At 39.5% G+C, this 23,641-nt stretch overlaps 2 protein-coding genes across 2 annotated transcripts; both read right to left on the reverse strand.

The window, feature by feature from the left end:
• Positions 1-309: 309 nt before the first annotated feature.
• LOC125179522 lies at positions 310-3,234 on the reverse strand (the record flags this gene model as incomplete). The annotated part of the gene is given in 1 exon segment (XM_047885556.1): positions 310-3,234. A coding segment is annotated over 1 exon segment (2,504 nt), but the record flags the coding sequence as incomplete, so codon positions are not given.
• LOC108672335 lies at positions 3,223-14,696 on the reverse strand. Its single transcript, XM_018159978.2, has 9 exons — positions 14,281-14,696; positions 10,417-10,800; positions 9,631-9,926; positions 8,987-9,288; positions 8,454-8,568; positions 7,002-7,127; positions 6,609-6,720; positions 4,254-4,351; positions 3,223-3,446 (listed from the first exon to the last, which is right to left on the reverse strand). The coding sequence occupies exons 3-9, from the start codon at positions 9,794-9,796 to the stop codon at positions 3,223-3,225; spliced, it is 1,143 nt and encodes a 380-aa protein (XP_018015467.2). The 5' UTR covers positions 9,797-9,926; positions 10,417-10,800; positions 14,281-14,696.
• Between the last annotated feature and the right edge of the window lie 8,945 nt (positions 14,697-23,641).

Raw genomic sequence — 23,641 nt, forward strand, 5'->3', positions numbered from 1 at the left:
CAGATTGTTCACGAATCTCAGCACGAGGCTGAGCACACGAGCCATGCGATGAAAACTGGAGTACTTCGATGATGGGATCAGCTGTTCAATGCTGCCGATTGTTTCTGCTTGTGCACTGCCGGTCTCGACTGAGGTGCGTGACGGTACGTCCGTCACCCCGAGGGAGGGAACGGTGAAACAGAGCAAGTTATCCGCTTCCACCTCTTTTTGTCGGTGAATCGAGAGGAACTCGGGCCCAGAATGGTAATGACTGCGTTTCAGCTGCCGGTAGCTTAACGCTCGTGTGATGCAGTCTGCAGGATTCTCAGAGCTTGATTGTGTGTCAGAGTCCGGGGTTGCTGCGGTTCCTGTTCGCAGAGGTTCGACAAGAACACCACCCTGCATTTTGTGCTCTCCCGGCTGAGTTTGAAGACTCCCATGTGTGGGAGGAAGCTATACGCACCTTTACCGTGAGTGACGGTTGAGAGATCCTCAATGGGCTCGACAATACCTTCCCTCACTTGGTCTCTGATCACGTTGTCGTACATTGCTAGAAGATCTGTTCTCTTCTGCAATTTTTTCAGGTTCGAATTGAGTATTTGTTTGGATAAACTGCGGTTTTTTCCCAGTAGGTGAGAAACGTCGTTATTCCACAACAACGGCATCTCCAGTCTTCCTTCGGCATTACGCTTACAATTCCTAAGGAGGAATTCAGTATGTTCCTGATCTTGCTCAACAGTTTGTTCCTCGTAACGGCCATCTTCGTAGGAGAGCGTATTGAAAACTTCAGCCCGTAGGATATCTTCCGTAGCACGGTCGAGGGTGTACTGGTCGATTGCAGCCACATCGTTGATGCAGGCTCCAAGATTACGGTCCAGCTCACTTCGGACAGCGTCCTGTCCATCCAACTGTTCGGGGCTTCGGCTGGTCATGTTTTCCGATGTGGTTGCGTCTTGCCCTTCCTGTTCACTCTGTTTGGAAACCGTACTGATGGACAAAGCAACTTCGGCGGCAGGAGCCGCTAAGTCTTGCAGGTTACTCATCATTCGTCGGACACTCCCGCTCAACAGAGCTCCTAGAGGGGACAGAGATATTACAGATTTGGGTTGGTCCCCGAAACTCAGATCTTTTAGAGGAAGGACTTGCGAATCTAGGTTCCCTAAAATGAAATCAAGGTTTGTGATCCGATCTTGTGAGCTGATCAAGGCTGAATCGGCTAACTTGTAGCCTTTTTCTTGAACTAATAGGGCCAGTTTACTCAGGCCCGGCAACCGTAAATTTGTTTTAATTTCCGGAACGCAGAACGCTCTCAGCGGAGGTTGATATGGATCAATTTCAATTTCAACAATTTTGGTGAGATACTCTTCCGATGTGTTGAATCCATTTACCCTAAGAGAGAAATTATGTTCGAGAACTGGCAGCGACAATCTGGCCGCGCAGCTCTCGGTGACGAAGTTTGGCTGACAGCCGCTGTCCCTCATGCCTCTGAGGGGACCGCGAGATGTCATAATCAAGAAGGTGGGGATTATTGCATCTTCTCCGTAGTCCACATCCCTCGTCACGAACGCCTTACTGATAGCAACGACCCCAGAGTTAACTTCTTTCTCCGGTTTCTTGCGACCATCGGGCTGTGGGTCAGACCGATTCTTCGACTCATCCATACACAGGAAAGTATAATGAGGTTGTGAGCACTTGAAGCATTTCTTCTTGAATTTATAGTGACACGTTTTAGTCGTATGGGCCACGTTAGCGCATTTTGTGCAACCGTTTAGTGCAATCAGCCTGTCACGTTTTGCTTTAGCATTCGGATAAACGTGGCAGTTGAATGTGGAGTGCGAGGTCACACGCGCACCCCGCCCTGAGCAGAGACTGCAAAAGGGTTGTCTCTTGTCTGGTTCAGTCCTCTCAGGTCGCCTCACATCCACCGCAAAGCTAGTACCAGCGACATTTTTCACGGGCTTAATCTTCGGATTGGCATTCAAGTACCTTTCGGTGGCATCATACACATGCTCCATCATCTCTTCAAGTGAGGGTTTATTTTTGTTAGTTATGTGTATGAATTGCTGTTGGAAGTCGTCGTTGAGGCCTCGCCAGAAAAAATACTGGAGGACAGTATTGGTGTCAATGGACAACGTAGTGAAACTTTCAACCAAGGAACGCATCTGACCAATATATCGATAAGGATCATCGCCCCTAACGAGTCTCATTTCCGACAAACGCCGGATCGCGTCATATTTCTGCGTTATTGGAGAAGCAAATGCTTTCTGTAGCAGATCTTTAGCATCTTCGTAGTTTTGCTTTCCCACCTCCAAGGACTGAATTAAAATTTGTGGCGCACCTCTAAGTTGTTTTTGCAGGAAGATGAACTTTTCGTAGCTGGTCAAGTTGTATTTGCCAATTACGTTTTCGAAGTTGAGGAAAAACTTGTTCAAGTCTTCTCCCTCTTGGTGTCCATACTCCGGTAACGGGAGCTGGGGTAGCTTTAATTGACTTCGGTGCACATCTTCTCGCGCGGTGCTCACTGCGGACGCCGATCTCTCCGTTTGTAGAGACGCTTCCAGCGCTGTAATCGTAGCGATAAGCTTCCGAGAATATTCGGCACAGGTGTCGTACTCCGCCTGTAGTGCTGCCTCTGCATTCTCTTCCACGAATAAACTTTCAGATATTTTTAGATCAAAATCCTTCAAGTCCGACTGCAAAGCGCGCAACCTAGCTAGATTTTGCACTTTTTCTGCGATGGAAAGATTTGGCAGGTTTACATTAATACTGTTTGAGGTACGCGTTATTTCGGCCCGCATGTACTTGCGGTTGTTCTTCAAGAACTTCACGTCCATCGCTGCAAGGAAAGTAGACTTCAGGAAATTTGTTTCAGATCAAGCCTTTCAAGTCCCTCTGTGACCGGAAAGTACGAGTGGTTAAATAAGCTATGAGAATACACGATTAAGAAGCAATTGTAAGGCAGTAGCGAAACCAGCAAGATTAGACCACAAATTATGGTGATAGTTACATCAGTAAACGACAAATGCGCAAATAATCTGAACAATCAGAAACAAGGAAATTACGCAGCGAATATATTCGAGTACACAGTTATGAGAAAAACGGAGTGAGCGACGGCGGCGGGTGGCTTACGGCCACACTACGGCTCGGCGGCTACGGCAACTAATTGCATGAAGTACGTCTCGGCAACACAAACACCACGGCAAACTAACCCCACTTGCCCCACGTTGGGCGCCATTTCGAAAACTATGGCGGGTGGCGGATGGTCGGGGAGAGCGCCACCGACGGGCTTAACCCGTTGTCTTCTCCGACCGCCAGTTTCGCAACAGTTTCATTCATCCGTATAAATAAAATATTCTTTGAATTGAAGCTTAATTTATCCCCCACTCGCCATAGTTTTCGAAAGCAGATTAATCCGTTGGATGTGCCAAGCGCTACTCTGTGGCGCGCCATCAACGTCATGTGTCGGCCTGTCAACAGAGAATACAGCTCATGTACCCGAACTCAAAAGCATTACAAGATATTCAAATCGATGTGAAAATTAATGTAGAGTCTAGTCGAAACTTTGAAATAAGCTCCAAATCTTCTGTGGGGTTAAACCCTCTACCGTCGTATGTCAACGCAAGTAAGTAATGTTCACTCCTTGCACATAACTTTCAAGTTAAATTATACGTAAACTATTGACTATAGCAACCGGAGAACAGTTGTCAGCTGCAGAGAACATCCTAAAATTGTACACAGCAGCAACCATCAGTGCAAGTCATTTCGCACTCACTAGCAACGTATCCTTTAGGAAGGAAGGCTTGTGACAATATTGCTCCGGTTTGTCATCCTCGGCATATCATGGACGAAAACTACGGTGAGCTACAGTGCCTGCTGTTTTTTTATACGCTGTTCTTATGCATCAAGGACATGTTTGATATCTTTTGTTTCTTCTCCAACTCTACAATGAACTAATTATTTACGGTTTATTGTATGTCACTGCGAGAGAACACCAGGCACTTCACTGTACTTATTGTCTGTCACTGAGAGAACAACCATCAGGAGATTGTATTGTATGACATTTATGCAAAACAATATGATATATGCCTTCATTTGCACTTGAATTTATCATTTCTAAATGATAACGGTTTTTTCTTAACTGTATCTTTCTCTTATCTATTGAAGAAAAATGTACAATATTCTAGAGATGCAAGTAAAACATATAGGCTAGTAGCTCAATACGACAAGCTTCAATTGACAAAATTGAGCTGAATCCTAGCGCTGGTCCAGCCTACCGTCAGGAGAAGGGAAGAGGCGAGTGCACAACCGCACCACGTCGGCCTCCATTCTGGCAGGCAGCAAAACCACCAACGGCCCGCCCACCACCAGCACCCTGCAGCACAACCATCAAAAGCTTTATCAACCACACAATATTATTCACATCCTGCCACGAACATTAGAACATTCACTGTTATCTTGACGAACTTGAAATATTAATAAAAAAAATTCGTAACCCCATGGGGATTAGGAGGTCTTTGAAGGAGCAACAGTTTAGTATTAAAATTAAAATTGGGATTCAAAAACTGCATTTTTAGGAAGAATTGCGAGCTATTCGATTGTTTTAACGTGAGGTCATCTTTTTATGGGCGTTGACAATTCAGAGGGACCTGACAATCTAGTTATCCATGATCAAACTATAACAAATCCCGTGAACTTTGATGTCGTCACCCCGAATAGCATCAATCCTAATGCCACTATTCATAATTATGTGATGCCGCTATTCATAATTATGTACCTGTTAATACGATGTCCATTAATAATTTTAAAACTAAGCTAAAGCCCTTTCTAACACACAATGAATATCGAGCTATTTCTTATCTTCCGTTATGAATTAATTTTTGAGACTAATCTATTTAAAAAAACTAATGAATCTATGTTTGAGTACATGCACTCAACTATTTTGTCAACATCTTACTTTTTCCAGTAAAGGCACCGAAACATGTAGAAGCACTGCGCGCGCGTATTTGAAATGCTTCTCGTGTCAAGATGGTTGGATCAAAAATTATATTTGTTTTTAAACTGGTATAAGTAATTAAATATAAAAACGGATAACGAGACATGGTCGTTTTTGTATTTTAAAGCAGGAGTCGAGTGTGAGTTCCATGTTGACTCTGGCATCAAACAAAAGATAAAGTAGGGACCAATCAATTTGTTTTTGGTCAAATGAAGGGTTGTCAGGTAATGCAGGTCATCAACATCGTCAACAAGCTGTGTTATCGCCCTGAGTTAAACGTGTACCTATATCAGACTTGCTCCTACACCAAGACTGGCTTGTACAACAAGACTTGCTCCTACACCAAGACTTGTTTGTACAACAAGACTTGCTCCTACGCTAAGACTTGCTCCTACGCTAAGACTTGCTCCTACACTAAGACTTGCTCCTATGCTAAGACTTGCTCCTATGCTAAGACTTGCTCCTACACCAAGACTTGCTCCTATGCTAAGACTTGCTCCTATGCTAAGACTTGCTCCTATGCCAAGACTTGCTCTTACGCTAAGACTTGCTCCTACGCCAAGACTTGCTCTTACGCTAAGACTTGCTCCTACGCCAAGACTTGCTCTTACGCTAAGACTTGCTCCTACGCCAAGAATTGTTCCTACGTCATCATAGTCTTCCCAAGATCCCATCCTCTGCCTCCTACCAGTTACGATCATTTGTGGACAAACTTATTGCAACAGCCAACTTTTCCAGTAAAGTAAACTTTGCAAAGCTCATTATTGGCAAATATTATGGGTAAATTATCACAGCTTACAATTTTCAGTCAATTGTCATCTAGGTTAAATACCAACTTCTTAGCTATTTTTTGGTCTGAGTAAAAACTCACTGCAAAATTACAATGAGGTGAAAAAAACGATGGAAATTTCTGTACGCAGAATTCCAGTTAAAAGAGAATTGAACTTCTTGCCACAAGTTTCTTCAACAAGTTATTCAAGTTGATTAATCGCACACTGTTTGTATTCCTTGAGATTGATTAAATGTTCTTCTGTGGGGTACCTATCTAAATTATGCACAAATGATTGTTAACAATAATAGGTCACTGCTAACAATTAGATAAAAATTAAAACTTCTGTGTTACATCAAAGGAGCAAATCAGTTCCGATTTCAATGAATTGTTTTTTCAACAACCCCCACATCCAACCGAGTGAATCAACTGGAATCTCGAGGAAAATTGTTTCACCGTTTCAGTTGATGTCCTTGCAAGTGGATGGAAATATGGAGGCCATCATCGGGCAAAAATTAACAATGCTGCGATTGAGAGAGCATGCAGGCCGCGCCGACACCGCGGCGCCACTCAAGGTCAACGGAAAGGAAAGCTGGCGAAGGCGGAAATCATATCCACAGAGCTTTAGCCCTTTTACTTTACTGATACGATTAAATTCGAGGAAGAAACAATCCAAAGATCAAATAGAGCTTTCAACATGTTAAAAGCAAACAGCCTAAAACTCCGAGCTCTAATTAGATTGTTTTCGTTCCTCAAACGAAAATAATACATGGGGATGCTTTTTAGGTTCAAAGGTCACTGAGTATAATTTGCCACTTACTTTTACCTTAATTGTATGACAAATAAGTAAATAAGATTGCTTCATACCTGGCACACTCAAGTAGGAACAGTTCTAAAAGTTGCACTGCTTCATCCACGGCGTGAGCTGCAAAGCTTCTATGGTCGTTGGTTCCAGAGGTTATGCAACTGCCAGATCCTCCTGATAATTAAAAAAAAATTTGACCTGAAGAGATACCAATATCTACTGATGAAACTAAATCCTTCAGTTTGAGATAATTTGATGTCCGCTACACGACGTCAACATCGATAACTCCTCAACTTTCATCCCCTTGTCATTCACTCCAAGTTTCTCTAGACCCTTGCTTAATCCTACACTTTCATACCTCAGTCACCATTCAGCCCATTCAATCCCGTGACATCATTCAATCCGTGAGTAATTATGTTAGACACAGTTAATAACCAGGCAGAAACTATAATTACCTTTGATTGTATATCCCGGCGAACATGGATAATCTTGGCGCTTGCGCGTGAGGTACGGGCGATGTTGCTGACCGAAGGGGAAGTCACACACGATGGCGTCGATACTGCCATCTAGTAGTGGTAATGCTGCCAAAAATGGAGAACATATTCAGATCATTAATGCTAAAAAAGAAAAGGTCATAAAATTGTCCCATTGTGTAGGGACAATTTTCATCAAGTAATTTCAAGGCTGAGTCCGTAACAGACTAAAAAAAAGTACAGCAGCACGAAACAAAATGAACCTCTGCTAGGTGCAGGATCAAACGCCGGGCGCATTGAAAATAATGGAACTGACGTGTGCAACGGCCGTAAAGCTGACATTCAATTTATACTCTTATTTCACAAAGGATCTAAAAGAAATTTTCAGATCCAGTAAAGTATTCGGAATGCAGTAAGCAACTAAAATAAATGCAAATAAAGGGCAGATAACACTAATTTGTGAATAAAGTACAATTTAGATTTAAAATAAGAATATGCATAGGAATTACGAGTCAATAAGCCAGAAAATAATTCCATATTGTATACATATTTGACGGAGCAAAGAAAATGAAGTACTGTCCTGTGAGACGAAAGAATGTACGGTAATGTTCCAAGCTGACCAAGACAAGAGCTACAACATCAAGGGATGCTAAACAGAAACCTGATGACTCTACTAATATTATTAAGTGGAGGAAACCATTTTCCATTAAGGAGAAATTATTCAAGTTTCATACAAAGCACTTGGCATTTTGCACAAAGGGTTTAGTTCTAATAAGAACGAAAGCACAAGGTACTGAAAACACAAAGGTTCTCTCGCGTGGCTCGGGAATTGCGATGCAAGCATTATTGCGTGGCAATGAAGGAGCATTCAAGCTACTTGATATTGAATGATAAATTAGATACAAAGACTAGTAGCGCTTTGTCTCGCTAGTTATGCACCGCTACTCAAAAGTAGTTCTTCATTATGGTCGAAGCATTTAGGGGACATGTACTTCGTTAGCGGCATGCGCAGCCAATTGCCACCAAGAAGAGACAGGCAAGCCACCAAGAAGAGAAAATCGTTCATGGAGTCATGGGAACAAAGCCCCAGCACCAGCATGAGAGGGAGCGCAAGGAGCCCTACCTACATTAGCAACAATGACCATGAGAAAGGACAGCACAACCTGAATTGATTTCTTGCAAACGATACAGAATGTCCATAAGCCATGTTCCATTGTCTCTTGCATTATGAATGCATTCAAAAATGGCGATGATTGAAGAGCTAAGGAAATTGGGTTTGGAAAGTAGTGGAATGATGAATAGTTTTAATTAGTTATCTCCCTATATTTTCAATAGAATTTGCTACAATTTAATGTGTCGATATTAATAGGCGATATGAACATTGATGCATGAAAGCAAGTCGTATATATAAAGGAGCCTGTAATTAACTATTACCGGCAGCATCAGCTGTGAAGAGCGAGTAGCTGCTCGCAGGCGGGATGCCATGCAAGTTGCAGGTGGCAACCTCGAGCTGACTTCTTGATACGTCACAGCCAATCACGTGACGAACCTGAAAAAACAAACTCTGAGTAACTACAACGCCACATATAACGCTCAACACCAAGATACACCAAGAAGTTGTCATGTAAAGAAAGGCCTGAACATTTCCTACATTGCAGAATTAGACACCCTTATAATGACAAAAATATTAGGAACAAATTGACCCATTTTAGTAAGACTTTCCCATTATGAAAAAATGCATATTAGTCAATACAATATTGATGTTGATTAAATTTACAAAAATAGGGTATGTCTTATCACATAATAGCTAATGAGAAATGTTAGATCATAATAAACCACCAAAAAGATTTCCAAGATTTCAATAGTTTTGAATCTTCCTTAAGAAACCAACTTTGAATTCATTTTGAAATGAGGCAAGCAAAAAATCCTAAATCATTTTGCTAGAATTGAAGCAGGCAGTACCTTACCCTGTAGCTATGTGCAGCTTCTGCAAGTATTGTCCCATGCCCACACATTGGATCCAAGAGAGAGTAATAGTCTCGAGCTTCAGAAGGTGATTTTGCCTTGGGTGTCTCTTTTTCATCTTGATTGTCCATTAGTGCAGTTGAGCAAGGATTTTGACTAGATGTGCAGGACTGGCTGCTGGAATGCTGCACTGAAGTAGGCATTACTAGAGCTAAGCTCAGCATCAAGCAACACACAGTTGTTCGCAGGCCAATGTGAGGAATGTAGCAACGGAGAGATACAGTGTGGCGGCTCAATGCAATGCCTGTCATGATAACAAGAGGCGATCATTGTCTTGATTTTCATTAGTTTCACAAAAAAGGCAGAAATGTAACTGTAATCAATCAACAGTTTATAGTTAGATGTAGTGTTACATGGATCCAAGTCAAAGATGATGCTAAGTGATTAAGATGCCAGACACATCTATAGGCTCAAATGATGTGAAAGGGCATGATCTTCAAGTCATATAATTGGACTGAATGGAAATTTATAAACAAAATTGCCTAATTGTTGACTGCAAAACCAAAAGTAGAAAAATTCTGTAATGCACTCCTTCAAGCAAAACATGATCTAATTCCAGGGCAATTCAAGTCAATAATTAACATACCTAAAATAACATGCAGATCGGTAATATTGAAGTACACATCAACATTAGGCTGGTTCCAGTTGAGATGCCAGCAATCAGTTTGCTGCAGAACTGACTTAATCACAGCTGATAAAACTACTCCTTGGATGTTTTTCTTGTCAATTGTGGCATTGCTTGATGCATCCATGGTGGACGAGGAAGACTCAAATGTGTTCTTTCCAGAAGACAAAATCTTTTCTCCTGGAGGCGCATCATGATCAGATGTGCCATCAGGAGGATATTGGAGAGGAAAATTTTTGGGGAAGCTAGATGAAAGCCTACAAGAAATCTCAGAACTTTGCAACTGCAAATCAGAACAAGTATGTATGTTTCTTGAAGAAATGCCAGGACACTCAAATTGGTCTTTTTCTGAATCTGTTTCATGTGAATGTTCTATATCAGGGTCATTGGAAGTCCTCTTTCTTTTAAAACAACATGAGGAATGATCCATATTAGTGTAGGGAATAAATTGCACATTAATTTTGCCAGCAGCATTACAACCATGAGACAAATCAACAGCTCTTTTGGAATCATCACTCGTGTGGCAAGTTATTCTGGCATCATATTCAGCATCATTAAGAACTAGCAAATTTGTTTCATCAGTAAATTGTTGTACAGGCAAATGCTGCTGTTTTTTAAAGGATATTGCATGACACTTTTTTTCATCTATGTCATTTCTGCAATTTCTAAAATGCACAAGTTTTTTCCACCTTCCAGTTAGTCGACATGACACTCTGAACTCAATGAAATTGTTAATGTTGCTCTCACCATTTCCGGCATTTTCAGTTATTCTCAAAGACTTTTTATCCTTTGAGGAGCAGGATGGAATAAGTTCAGCACTGGGTTCTTCTACATCAGTAGTAGCTATGTGTTTCTTTATACTGTCTGTGGAGGGAGAAAGTATGTTGGATTTGATTGATAATATACTACCATTATTGGGCAATAAGATTGTGGATTTAGCTTTGGTTTGGTGATCAGTGATAGGGCAATCACAATGCAGATCTTTGACAAAAGTTTCCAGGGGGGTTTCGCAATTTTTACAACAGCAGGAAGTTGGTTTAAACTTTGGTTGCAACTTCAATAAAAGTTTTACCTGGTCTGTGATTTCCTTCCAGTTGACAGATGCACAAATTTCACTAATCAAGTCCTCACCTGCAAAACACAATAATGAATGGTACTTTGTTGATATTGAATTACTAAAGAAATCACAAGTGGTCAAACTCAGTAAATGATAAAATCTTGAATATACGTAGTTATTCAATTCACAATGATAATGTGCAATAATTTGTGTAATTACACACCTTTTACATATTATCACATTAGAATAATGTTTGTCTCTGTTTAAAATTTACCAGTAAGTGAACAATTAATTCTTGCATTCCTTACAGCTGCATCTTGCAAAAAATCAATGCACAAAAATATGGTACAAAAAAAAATGTCATAGTAGACCTATAGGCTCTTTCCTGCAGGAAAATTTGTTCAAAATGAAGTGAAATTAAACAAATAGTTTGTTGACTATCTTGGGAAAAACTCTATGCTAACTTTTAAATGAAAATTCATACATCAAGGGGGCTTGAAATGTTTGCCCGTGGATAAAAAACCAATTCTTGACAGAATATTTTTTAAAATTGGATGGTGCCAGCCACCAGACAAAGATAAAAAATGTGCTTTTGACGTTGGAGTCAGAAGGTAAAAATCCATAATTTGGCCCAATTAAACTGAATTTTTCTGAATTTTGAAGGTCAATTTTTATTTTTTAATCATTCTAAACAATGCACCCAAAATGATAATTTGATAGAAAACAAGAAGATGATGTCAAAAAAACTAAATGGTAATATTAGAAGGTCAATAAATATCAAATTGGTGCAGGGATGAAGTCATGAGGCAGGGACCTTGCGTTTCTTTGCGACTTGCAAGATAAATGTTATCTCATTAGGAATGATATCAGTGCAGATCTCAAGAAATAGCATGTAATTAGAGCATTTATCAATTTTTTACCTAAATTTAGTTGTACTGCACATTACATATAAATGGCAAATAGTATGAAAACATTCCACCTGGTAATTCAATAAACAATTCAGAACCTTGAAGATCCATTAGTTTAGAAAGGCTGCTCAAAGCCTGTTGTCAAGCATATCTTGATTTATTGTATTTTACAGGTCCGAATGAATCAATAAGTACCGTCAACCGGGGCTACTCGGGACTGGCGGGGCTACTCGGGACTGGCGGGGCTACTCGGGACAGTCCTCTGACATGGCGTAAAACTGTTATAGTAGCAAAACTAATTGGAACATTGCAAAACTAAATATAGTGGCATAAACGTCAACATTTTTCCTATCTATGTAGTATAAAGGAAGTCAAAAAATACTACATTTACTAGCTTTGAAAAATTCCTGAAAAAATGGTGAAAAACGCTATTTTGAAAAGTTACTTCTGCTAAGGTCTGTAGCAAAAAAATTTGCCGTATTAAAAATTTTTACTTACATAAAAGATGCACCCAGGTGTCGGCTTTAAAACGTAATTGATGGAATTGTCCTATCTCATTCCAAAAGAAATGGCGGCCATTTCTGTACGGCAGGGCTACTCGGGACACCCCCCCCCCCCGGGGCTATTTGGGACACCCCCCCGGGGCTATTCAGGAACCCCCAAAAACGTATTGTCAGTAGAACCTCAGTTAGCAAAGGCTCCAGTTAAGAAAAAAATTGATTAAAAACAAAGAATCTTTATTACATTTACCTTGCTCAGCGAAAAAATTTCACTTATCAAAAAATTAGTGCATCATTGGTCATCACAAAATTGTGCATGGAATGTCATATATAGAATTGTGCACCAGGCATCATAGAATGAAAAGTAATTGACCTAAGCTATGATTTATTTCTCCAAAACATATGATAGTTGTTACTAAAACATTCCTTTCTGTTTCGGGTATGTTTTTCATGATTTTTTTCAGTGTAAATTCATGTAACGTAATTAAAATGGTGTGAAATTACAAGCCGTCCTGTAAGCTTACAGATACAGAAAAAAAGCTAGAATGCTGCTGATATGAAGCTTGCAGTGGGCAAAATTGTTGTAAATACTCAATGGCATGTTCATGGATACAGTAATATTGCATAAATAATACGATAATGTCACATCAATAATACGGTAATTAATGTATATGGTAATATCATATCAATAAAGGAAAAACAAGTAAAAATCACAGAAAATGTCATTTATTCTACCTATACATCATCTACAATGAAAGAGGAGGACTTCAGAGTACTGTTAGTAATGGATGAGTACGCTCTGCATGCTTCAAATGTTTTAAATTGAAGTTTTATTCCAAGTGTCCCGAGTAGCCCCGTTTGACGGGGCTACTCGGGACACTTTTTTTTTGCTTCTGGCACCTTACGAATAGAATATGGAATTTTTTGACAATGCCATTCGATAGCCCTTGCAAAGAGCTATAAAATGAGCCTAAACTTGTTTATGAAATGTTTCATCGTAAGAAGTTATTAACTGTTATTAACAAATAAGCACTCAAAACTGTCCCAAGTAGCCCCGGTTGATGGTAATTTTTTTGTGTGTGTTTGGTAACAACTATGCAACTCAAGCAATTCATCATTACCAAACATGGAAAAGACACACAGGATTCTTGTCTGGCTATCCAGTACAGTAAGAATAAGTTCACAATTTTGAACGTTTTCAGGAACAAAGAATTTTTGACAGCCACTGATTTTGGAAAAGAAGTGGCACTGATATAAAGGCACAGTATATGAAAATATATATTTGCAAGTCAGATAATGGAGAAAGTTTAATATCAGCCTAACATAAAATAATAATAAACATAAAAAATATCAAATAAGCCTATAAACTAAACGCTATATATATATGAACAAAGACTTTTTTCCAGTGATAAAGTACCAGAAATATGAAGTTAAATCTTCTAAGATGCACATCTTCAGGGCTGTGAACAAAACCAAATATGGTATTGTAAAATTCATTTGTTTCTTGATTCAATTTCAACCAGAATTTTGGAACAAGTTGTAGTTGAAAACAAAAGTACAGTACCGTATATATACCAATACCTTAGTATTCAGCAGGGCAATATTAAAATGGTGGGGAATTATGAGACAACATATACCTAGTGATGAACATGCAATGATAATTTCCATTTCTTATAGTTTATTTCAACAGTTAAGGAATTACTATAAGAAATTATAGTAATTTAGGCTTAACTATTGAGGCTTCATAAAAGAGTGACAACAGATGAGTATAGATTTAATTCAACCAATACATATAATTAATTTCAGATATCTTCACAGGTTCTACAATCAAAGGTCTGTGCAACAGTCTCAATTATTCATGAGCTAAAGAATAAATTTCTAAATAATAAAGATATTAGATAGTAATTTGTTAATTTAAATTTGTATGCCTAAATTTGAGTGTAAATTTTTTTGCATGATGGTATTTAATAACTTACTCAAGTGCAATATTGAAATTTTGAAAAATACATAGGAGTAAATATATTTTATAAATGTTAAAACATTCTTGCACTGGTTTTAGGAATTTCATTATTTGCACATTTATATGCTCACCTGCAAAAGGGCTTATGAATAAATTTCAGCCTATAGTTACAATATACACACTTACCTAAAATTAAATCTGATCTAATGCTTAGTGCATCGAACTTCTTGTAATGCAAAAGCAGGAAAATTCTTTCAATAAGTTTCAATTGAAAAAGTTTGGAGAACTGCCCCTTAAAAAAATCAAGATTCACTGCTGGACTTTCTAAACCATTGCAATTCTTCCCAACAGATATGCTGAAACGAATTTTGCCTTCACTGATAATTTCAACATTTGATGCATTCGGAAGTGTTGAAAAAATCTCTTCTGTTACAAAACACTCAAAGCCTCGCCCACAAGTAACAAGGAAACAATACATTTTGAGCCACCTTGAAAATTACGTTAACTTAATTTTCAACCTGATTGAAAAAGAGGGTTATGGATTCATCATTTTATTGCAAAGCTTCATATTCAGTGTGTACCTCACAACTAAAACAGAATGCACATATGACACAACTTAATTTGGTTCTCTTTTACTTGGAATTGGGTACCTCTGGTCTCAACCTATAAATCGGTAATACACACTGAATAAAAGCTCTTTTACTGGCATAAAAAAAATCAAAAGTTCATGTCACACTCGTAAGTCAACAAAAAGCACCAGCATAAACTGGTGCTTGAATTCCTCTCAACAGGGGAGGAGCTCTCATCTTTTGCCAACATTACTTTGACGGTGTCCTGTGTATACAAAAAAACAAAGGTTAGATTTTTGATTGACACAGGTAGTCAGAAGTTGTACGTTACTAACCGGGTGTGGAATAAGCTAAGTGTGCCTCAGGATAGGACTAAAAAAGACTTTGTAATCAATACTTTTCTTCAGTGTGGGGTTAGACAGTTCTCAGAAATTAGTTTGCTTTTTGATTTAGAAGAAGCCAGAGATCATGTTAAGCTCTCTATTCTTGTCAGTGATGAGTTCAGGTTGACCTTTGCTATGAAGGGCCATGCTTAGGGTTGGTTAGTGAGAAAATTTTTCAGATTGCACCTCTAGTTGATAGTTCTTTCACCAACAGTAGCAACACAGTAGAACTGGAGGGTTTAATTTGGAATAGATGTATTGCAGTTCTTGAAAGATTTCCATGCAGGCAAGTTCCTTGCTTATGAAGCAATGTGTTTTCTTTGGCAGGTAAACTTATTCCCTTTGATGATGTAGAGAATTTCTTAACATCAAGTCAGTTTGCTTCACTTAGCAAGGCTTCAAGTGCAGGGTAGATCATTCAGTATCCTCCTCATTGGTCAATTTTATTTAGATCCTGTTTTAACATGCTGAGATCCTATTTCTAGTATAGCCAAAGACAGTGAAATTGAGGGCCACTTGGACAATCTGTTTAAATTGCCAATTCAGATGCTTCTCACCTTGACCATTTTGAGAAGTCTTTGGTTCTGAAATATGGTAAGTATTTTATCGAAATACCCTGATTACCTGACAAAATTGCTGTGTAAAACCTAACTTTGAAGTTGCTAAGACTAATACTTGGGAGAGTGATAGAGCAGTTTAACAAGACCGGTATGCCCGAGGCCTATGGTGAGGTATTTGCGAAGCAGCTTGCAACTGCTGCTAGATGAAATTGATGTGAAATGATCCTATTTGGATTCCTCACTGACCGGTTGTTTGAAAGGAGTTTCAAGTCACCACCAAGATTAGACCTATATTAAATTGCAGTAGGTATTAAAATTGGGGAATTGCCATTTCTGAATGAGGCAGCATTTCCAGTTTTAGACCTATTAAATAAACTTTTTGGATTACTCCTTAACATCAGATCAAATGATTACCTAGTTATGTCCAACATCAAATTGGCATTTCTAATGATTAAACTTAAGGAGGTTGATTGCAACTGCTTTTCCATTTTGTGGAGAGATTCCAAGAACAATCTCAAAGCATACCAATACACTTCCCTGGTTTTCAGTTTGTCTTGTTTGCCATTTGTTGTAAATGTTACCTACAACTTGGGTAAAGTTTGAGACAATGCAAGAATCAAATGACAAAATAAATGATTTTAAAAATTAAAAAAATTTTCAATATTAAAAAAATTGAAAAAATAATTTTGTCAGCTACATATCTTATAACTGATATGACACACTTTTACCTGTCCAATTGATCTGAATTTTTGCACACTAACGTGAAGTCGGAGGCAATACATGAATCAATTTAACAGAATAAATAATTTTGAAAAAAAAAAATTTATATAGTATAAAAAAATTGAAAAATTAATTTTTTAATATTCAAAAATAAAATGACAAATTCATTGTACATCTTCAAAATTGGAGACACTGGATTCTTTAGAATATTGTCTTTAAAAAGTCATTTTTAAACATATATTATTTATAATTAGTTTTAGAGGCTTCTACTGCTTGTGCACTGCCCAGCCTGATCTCTGTCACAGGTTTGTGAGTAAAATATGTTCCATGCAGGAGGGCTCGCTGCCTTAAAAGATACTTGCTGCATGCACACAGTGTACAATGGCTCTTTGGTCATGCAGTAAAGTTAGGAACTTGTATGTAATACATGGGACATGCCACATTATAACAAACATAACAAAACTTTTTGCTAGATTGTTATGACAAAGTATTGTAACGGCTTGCTAAATTACATAAACATGATCAAGGAGTATTATAGGATAGATATTAAGAAGAACATGCAAGGAAAAGCACCCCAATATTACATGTAGAACACATAAGAAAAATAGCTCCCCAAAATTATGAGTTCTTTGACTTTAGGGTGCAGGTATCCCAAGCTTTGAGTTATAGTGGTGCAACAACTCCACATGCCAGCAAATAATGATGCTGGCATTAGAAGATCTGGGAATGCTGTTTGCTGGTAACATCTACTGGCTCACCTAAGGATGCTAAGGAACCACTTCATTACCAAAAACTCCACTGTGACCCTCCACCCAGCAGAAGGCAACAGAGTTCAGCCCTCTCTGAAGAAGAAGCGCATGAATTTTTAACACAATTGTGGCATAGGTAGGATGGCAGGTGTTGAGGATCAGGTGCAGGAATGACTTTGAGACTGAGTTTGAGTCAGTGAGGGTTACAACATGTCTATGTTGTAGCTTAACTCAATTGAGTGCCATCTCCAGTGCCTTGTATTTGGTAAACAATTCTGCATCCATTACTGAATGGTTTGGTCACAACAGCCAGCCAGTTGCCACTGAAAGCAGGGGGATGTAGACACCCGCTGAGAGCCTGAGACCATCCTGGCCTCAGAATGAGATCCATCAGCGTAGATTGGGATGTGTTCAGAATAAAATTGGTCCATCCTGTATGCTAATATAGTTGAGAAGGAGTTATAATAATGATGCAAGGCCAAACCACCACTGGGATCAAGACATCTGATTATGCAAGGAGATCCAGGGAGAAATTGGAGAAAAAGCAGGGGTCCTCACTTGGCGAGGCACCACAATTCCCATGGACTGATACAAATAGCAAGCATGCTTTGCAAATGGATGCAGGTTGTTATTCCAGGCACTAATGGGGTCAAATTCCCAGAAGACCAGGCAACATTGCTGGTATTGGAGAATATGTATAGCTAAGGCACCATTTCATAAATAGGAAGTGGAAACGAAGATGGAGCGGGGGTAAAAAGCTTTCATCCTGTAGGGACAGAATTGGGGAAGTGCAACAAGCTCCCGGGATCAGCCCAGATTCATTGCTAGGGGATGGCAGCTCACCAATGACACTGCTGCCATAGTACTCAAGTTTACTTCAAATAAATGCAACATAGATTCTCCTTAGTAGGTGAATTGATGCACCTCACCTCAGAGCACTCAATGCCCAAAGGACATTCAATCTTTTTGACAATCTGCCTGCACTGGAGAGACATGGACCCCAAAATTCAATCTGGGGCAATCAAATATCACCCCTAATACATGGGTTTCTTATGAGAATGCAATGGGTCTACCATTTATTTGGATGACTATATGAGGGGAAGTCTGACTCCTGGAGTATGTTTGGTATGAGCACTTTTATGGGTTAAGGATACAGTACCATTTGTTGCACAAGCAGAAAACTCTGTGAAGTACTTTTGCATGTTCAGCTGAGATGCCTGCAGTGAGGCTGCTGAAGTGACCAATGTCAATTCATCTGCATAGCCAATCAGGCACAGGACAGTGGAGGTGGGAATATAAGAGAGCATGACGTTAAACAGGGTACCGTAAAAGGGGGTAGCTTAGACTCCCGGGGTAACTTGGACCACTTTTAGTTTTTTTCAACAAAAAACCCCCAAAACTCAAAAACTATTTGACATAGAAAAATGTTGTCAATGGGCATTAAAGGCCTAATACTGAGGCTACATAACACAATAGAAAGATAAAAAAATTATTCATATCTAATAGGTTAAAAAATGAAAAATGTGACCCACAAAAAAGAGCTATTATTCAAAGCCTGTCATAGAACCCCCTCCAATTTTTTTTATTTTTAGATAAAATAACTATAGGTTTTGGTGCATTGTAGTAGAACTCTTCTAGTTACATGAGCAAATGACAAATTTGAGGAAAGTGTCATAGTTTGCAAATGGGCAGCACTGCCCCCAAATGGGGAAACTTAGATTACCTAATGTCAGCCCTGACAGGGTAACATAGACCGGCTTGGAAATTAATTTAAAATTACCATATATAACATTTTATGTTTGATACACCTATCAATGTTTTTTCTTTATGATTCAGACTCTACAGAGTCTTATATATGACAATTTTAACTTAATTTCCAAGCCAGTCACTATTACCCTTCATGGATGACATTAGGTGATCCAAGTTCCCACATTCAGAGGTGGCACCCCCCATTTGCAAACTATGACACTTACCTCAATTTTGTCATTTGCATATGTAACAAGAAGAGTTCTACTACAATGCACCAAAACCGTAAGTTATTTTACCAAAAAATATAATTGATTTTACCACCCAGTCTAAGATACCTCAAGAGCTGGGGTAACGAAAATCCATCACTTTTTTAAAATTACATCAAAACTATGAGAGGCAGGAGACCGCAAATTATGGTGAGTGAACCTAGAGTATTGACCTGTATTTTGCATGTTTCCATTCAAGTTTAATTTAGCTAGTAAAAAAATGGCATCATTAAAAAAAAGTAGTCTAAGTTACTCCATTTTATGGTAGGGGATAATACCGCATCCTGAGGGACACTGATTAGTATTTAGTATGGGCCTGGGGTTTGATAGTTTGGCTCCCACTCTGACCCTTGACCCTAGGTATCTGCTGAGCCATATTAGAAGCTGGTTTGAGATATTAAGTTTACCCTACTTATATGTCAGGCCCTGTTGCAGGACACTGTCAAATGCTGCCTGGAGATCCAGGAAGACAACCACACTGAATTGACATTGTTCTACTGATCTCCTTATGTCGTTCCTCAGTATATGCAATGCGTCCAGAGGGCTAGGCCCCTTTGGAATCCAAAGCTTAAGGATGGTAGCAGGTTGTTGGTCTCAAGATGGTATTCAAGTCAACACAGGTCAAGGAACTCCATCAATTTCCCAATACAGGGAAAGAGCGCGATAGGGCAGTAGCTGGCTAACAATGTTGGGTCCTTTCCTGGCTTCGAACCTGGGCAAGTGATGCCTTGCTTCCAGCTTTCTGGCACTGTTCCTTAGCTCCAACAGTTGTTGAACAGGTCCAAAAGTTCAGATTGTACAAGAGAGGGCAATTTCTTGAGAAAATAGATTCATCACGTGGCCTCTGCCAGGAGCAGTGTTCTTCAGGGCCTGAATAGCCAAGTTCAATTCTATGAGAGTGAAAGGCTGACTACAGAGAGTCCAATTGTGCGGGTTGAGACAGAGATGCATTAGCTGCCTCAATCTCCCTGGATTGGGTGGGTGTGTAGTGTTGAGTATTTTGTGACTTTTATTTTGTAATAAAATTATAATTTACCTTTACCTTGGCTACACTGTTAGGAAGTTTATGTCGTGCACACTGCAGCACATAATTTTCTTGTTGATCATTATTGTTCGGCTGATCCCCGCTGCAGGTTAGTTCAAGCTCTAATAGGTTACTTTTTATTATTTGAACAATTGTTATATTGTATTATTATTACTTTATTCATCTACAGAGACAATCATTCATTAGATTTAGATTTACTCTTTAACAGATATGCATGTTGCCAGGGGTATAGTTATTTACATTATTTTTCCATATCTTAATATTTATATTCAAAGCCCACCTTCTTATTCATTTTCACAGCATTAAAATCTCAGTTCCATTCTCTTTCCTTTCCATTCTTGTTTTACTGTGTGGGTAATGACTGGCTCTTACCCCACAGGTGCATCACAAAATGGAAACCAGTGCTGACTGAAAGCAGATGCTTTCCCAAAATCATCTGACTGGAGAAAGTTTGCAAGTGGTGGACTTGGCATATAAGGCAGAGTTTTGCCTTAAATGCTCCAGATCTTTGGCCAAGTTGATTTGTTGGAGGTAGTGGCAGATAAAGAGCCAACAAAGTGCTCCCAGCTAGCCTTTGGCTTCTGCAACCATAGCCAGCATGCCCTTGCCTCAAGAGGTTTGTATTCACTAAGGTTTGAAGGTGACCTCCAGTCTCCACAGACTGCCTTGGGCCTGCCTGCAATTCAGAACAACCTCTGCACATTCATTGTCCCACCATGGAGTGGAGAAGCGAAAATGACACACACCACTAGAGCGCAGTATGGCACAATGTGCAGCCAAGACAATATGCTCAGTCAGCCATGAGCACATCTCTTCTGCTGATTGTTGGCTCTGTTCTTAAGGACCCTTTTGACTCAATGTTAAATAGTACTTGGGCCAGTCGGCAGCTTATAATTTCCACCTTTGTGATATCAATTCTGATGCTCAGTCTATTGATATGCCAACTGAGCAGCTAACTGGGAAGTGGTCACTACCCAGGTCTTTTTCTCTGCATATTGCAGAACATGAGAGGAGGTCTGGTGACAATATAAACAAATCCAAGAAGATGTGGACTTTATTGTGGAGCTAATTCTATAAATTCTATTATCAATATAAGTTTGAAAGAAACAGTCATTGAAAATGCCCAGATTTAGGGTAGTATCTACAGATGCTTCCAGTGATTTGCCTGTCCTGTTGTGGTGGCCACAAGTATCCCAAACTGGAGAGTGGGCATTAATGTCCCCTGCCAAGATGCAGGGAAACCTGAACTGCTCAAACACCCTGGCATTGGAAATACCTAAGTGCGTGGCCTGTGGCCAAAACAAATGGTCTCACTGGGTACCTGATGTAAATCATGTAATCAATGTAAACCTCCTTGGGCAACTGCCACCCCTCAAAAATCACCTTCACTGCAAATGACTCTGCTCTAAGCCTCTAACCCCTTAGCGGTGGCATGGAAGACATACCATCCCTGCAGGCTGCAATCTTTACAGGTCCATACTTGGCTTTCTCTCATAGCTCAGAATTTTCTACTGATGGCAGTGATGGGTGAATTGGTCCAATCACTCCACTTATAGTAGAGTCAAAACCAGGTTGAGGGCCAGGGTGCAGAAGGTGGAAGCAGCATCGCCAATATATGGGTTTTTAAGCCCAAAGCGTCGTCAACCATTTTCAAGATGCGTTGCCAGATAATTTTTAATGAAAAGCCATTTATGCCAAGTAATGAAAAACTATTTACAAGCCACAAACTTATTTACAAAGTTGCATGCACATGTTACCCCAAATAACTAATTTTACCCTAAAAACAGTCCGATTGTACAGCAAGTGTCAACTGAACATGTGATGATGCAGTCTGACTGCTCTAATGAGACCACAACTACATTTTGTCCACATTTTTTTGGCGGGAACTCATTGCAACCGATTTCGGGACAAGCTTTACTGCATCCTGATCCATCTAACGTACCGGAAACCTTACTTTTTTCTAAATAGTTGGTGGCCGAAGACTGACAAATATACTAAATGCAAGAATTTCAATCTAAATATGTCAGCAAAGTCTTCTGAAGGCCTAAATTTTGCTACTGAAGTGTCGCCAAAGATCTTGCAATATTCATCCACTCTCTGCACAGTGGGTTGAGTGCACATGACTTGTCAGCATAGTGGCAAAGCAGAGTTTTTTAGACTCTCCCTCAAGTTCATTTATGAGTCCTATATGTAGACCAGTATCCAGTAAAGTATCCTGGATACCTACATTATCATACATGATACAAAAGAAATTGGTTTAAATTGTGAGTAAATGAGAAAATTAAAAATGAACTGATTCTAAAAAAATCTGTGGTTTGTCACTATGCTTGTCAGATTCCTATTTTGGATACTTCAAGGGGAGAACTAAGGTTGGAATATGAGATGATTATCAACTCAAAAGCCATTAGGTTTCTTCTTGTGTTGGTTAAGGGGAGCGTCTACCCTAAAATTTATCTCGGCTATTTACGAACGGATCACTCTGAAACTTGGTACACATATGTAAAACAGAATTCTAAGACATTTTTGTTCGTGTGAATTTTTCGAAAAAAATGAAAGAAAACGTGAAATTCTTAGAAAACGGACAGTGGTACTGTTGGATAGGGCAGAATGTCAGCTTTAAAATGAGTATAAAAACCGAAAAAGTGAAAATTTTCAATTTTAGGGTAGACGCTCCCCTTAACATGGTTTGTACATTAAATTTGAAAAGTAAATTTACCAAATGTAGAGTCTCTCAAAGACTCAATCCATGGGCTAAATTGACAGAGTTTTGAAGAAAAGTGCTTGCATTAGAGCCAATTGGTTTTATAAGAATAGTAAGACCCTTACTTTGACTCAGCAGAGGTGCATTCTCAACAACATGGACATGCTTCTTTCTGATACTGTCTGGTACACCTTGAACTCCATCCACTGGTCCAAGAAGACCTGTGCTGTCTATTCTGCCAGTATCTAATCCATGCTGGTTCTCTGGCTTATGAGGGTTAATGACACTTTCCCTGGAATCCCTGCATGATACAACTCGCTTAGAGGGTCTGAAGTGGTGAAGCCTTCAATGACTTCATCACGGCTGATTGCTGAATAGCAGTGCACTGGGATTACATTCCCGCTTCTTACTTGCACTGGCTCTTGAGGTGGAGGCCATCTTGTCAGTTAAATCAATCTCTTCATCTTGATCAGTTGATCTACACACTCAAAACCAGGGACACAGCACCATTCCGGGCATTAGTCAGAGTCACACTATTAATTTGATCAGTTTCAGCCACCATTATGGCAAAGAAAGGCAAGGGCCAAAATTGGTGAGGTACGATGAGCAACCAGTATGAGGCAGAGTGCACTATTTTGTATACTGTAGCAATTTCATGCTGGGAGAAGGCAGCTCACTTATGACGCTGCTGCCATACTCCATTTTGCTGCATATAAATGCCACGTAGACATGCCTCAATAGGTGACTAGAAGCACACCACTTTAGGGCACTCAGAGCCTGGAGAACATTCAGGCGCTTCTGGCAG

Source organism: Hyalella azteca, unplaced genomic scaffold, assembly GCF_000764305.2.
Source record: "Hyalella azteca isolate HAZT.00-mixed unplaced genomic scaffold, Hazt_2.0.2 contig2399, whole genome shotgun sequence".
Taxonomy (NCBI): domain Eukaryota; kingdom Metazoa; phylum Arthropoda; class Malacostraca; order Amphipoda; family Hyalellidae; genus Hyalella; species Hyalella azteca.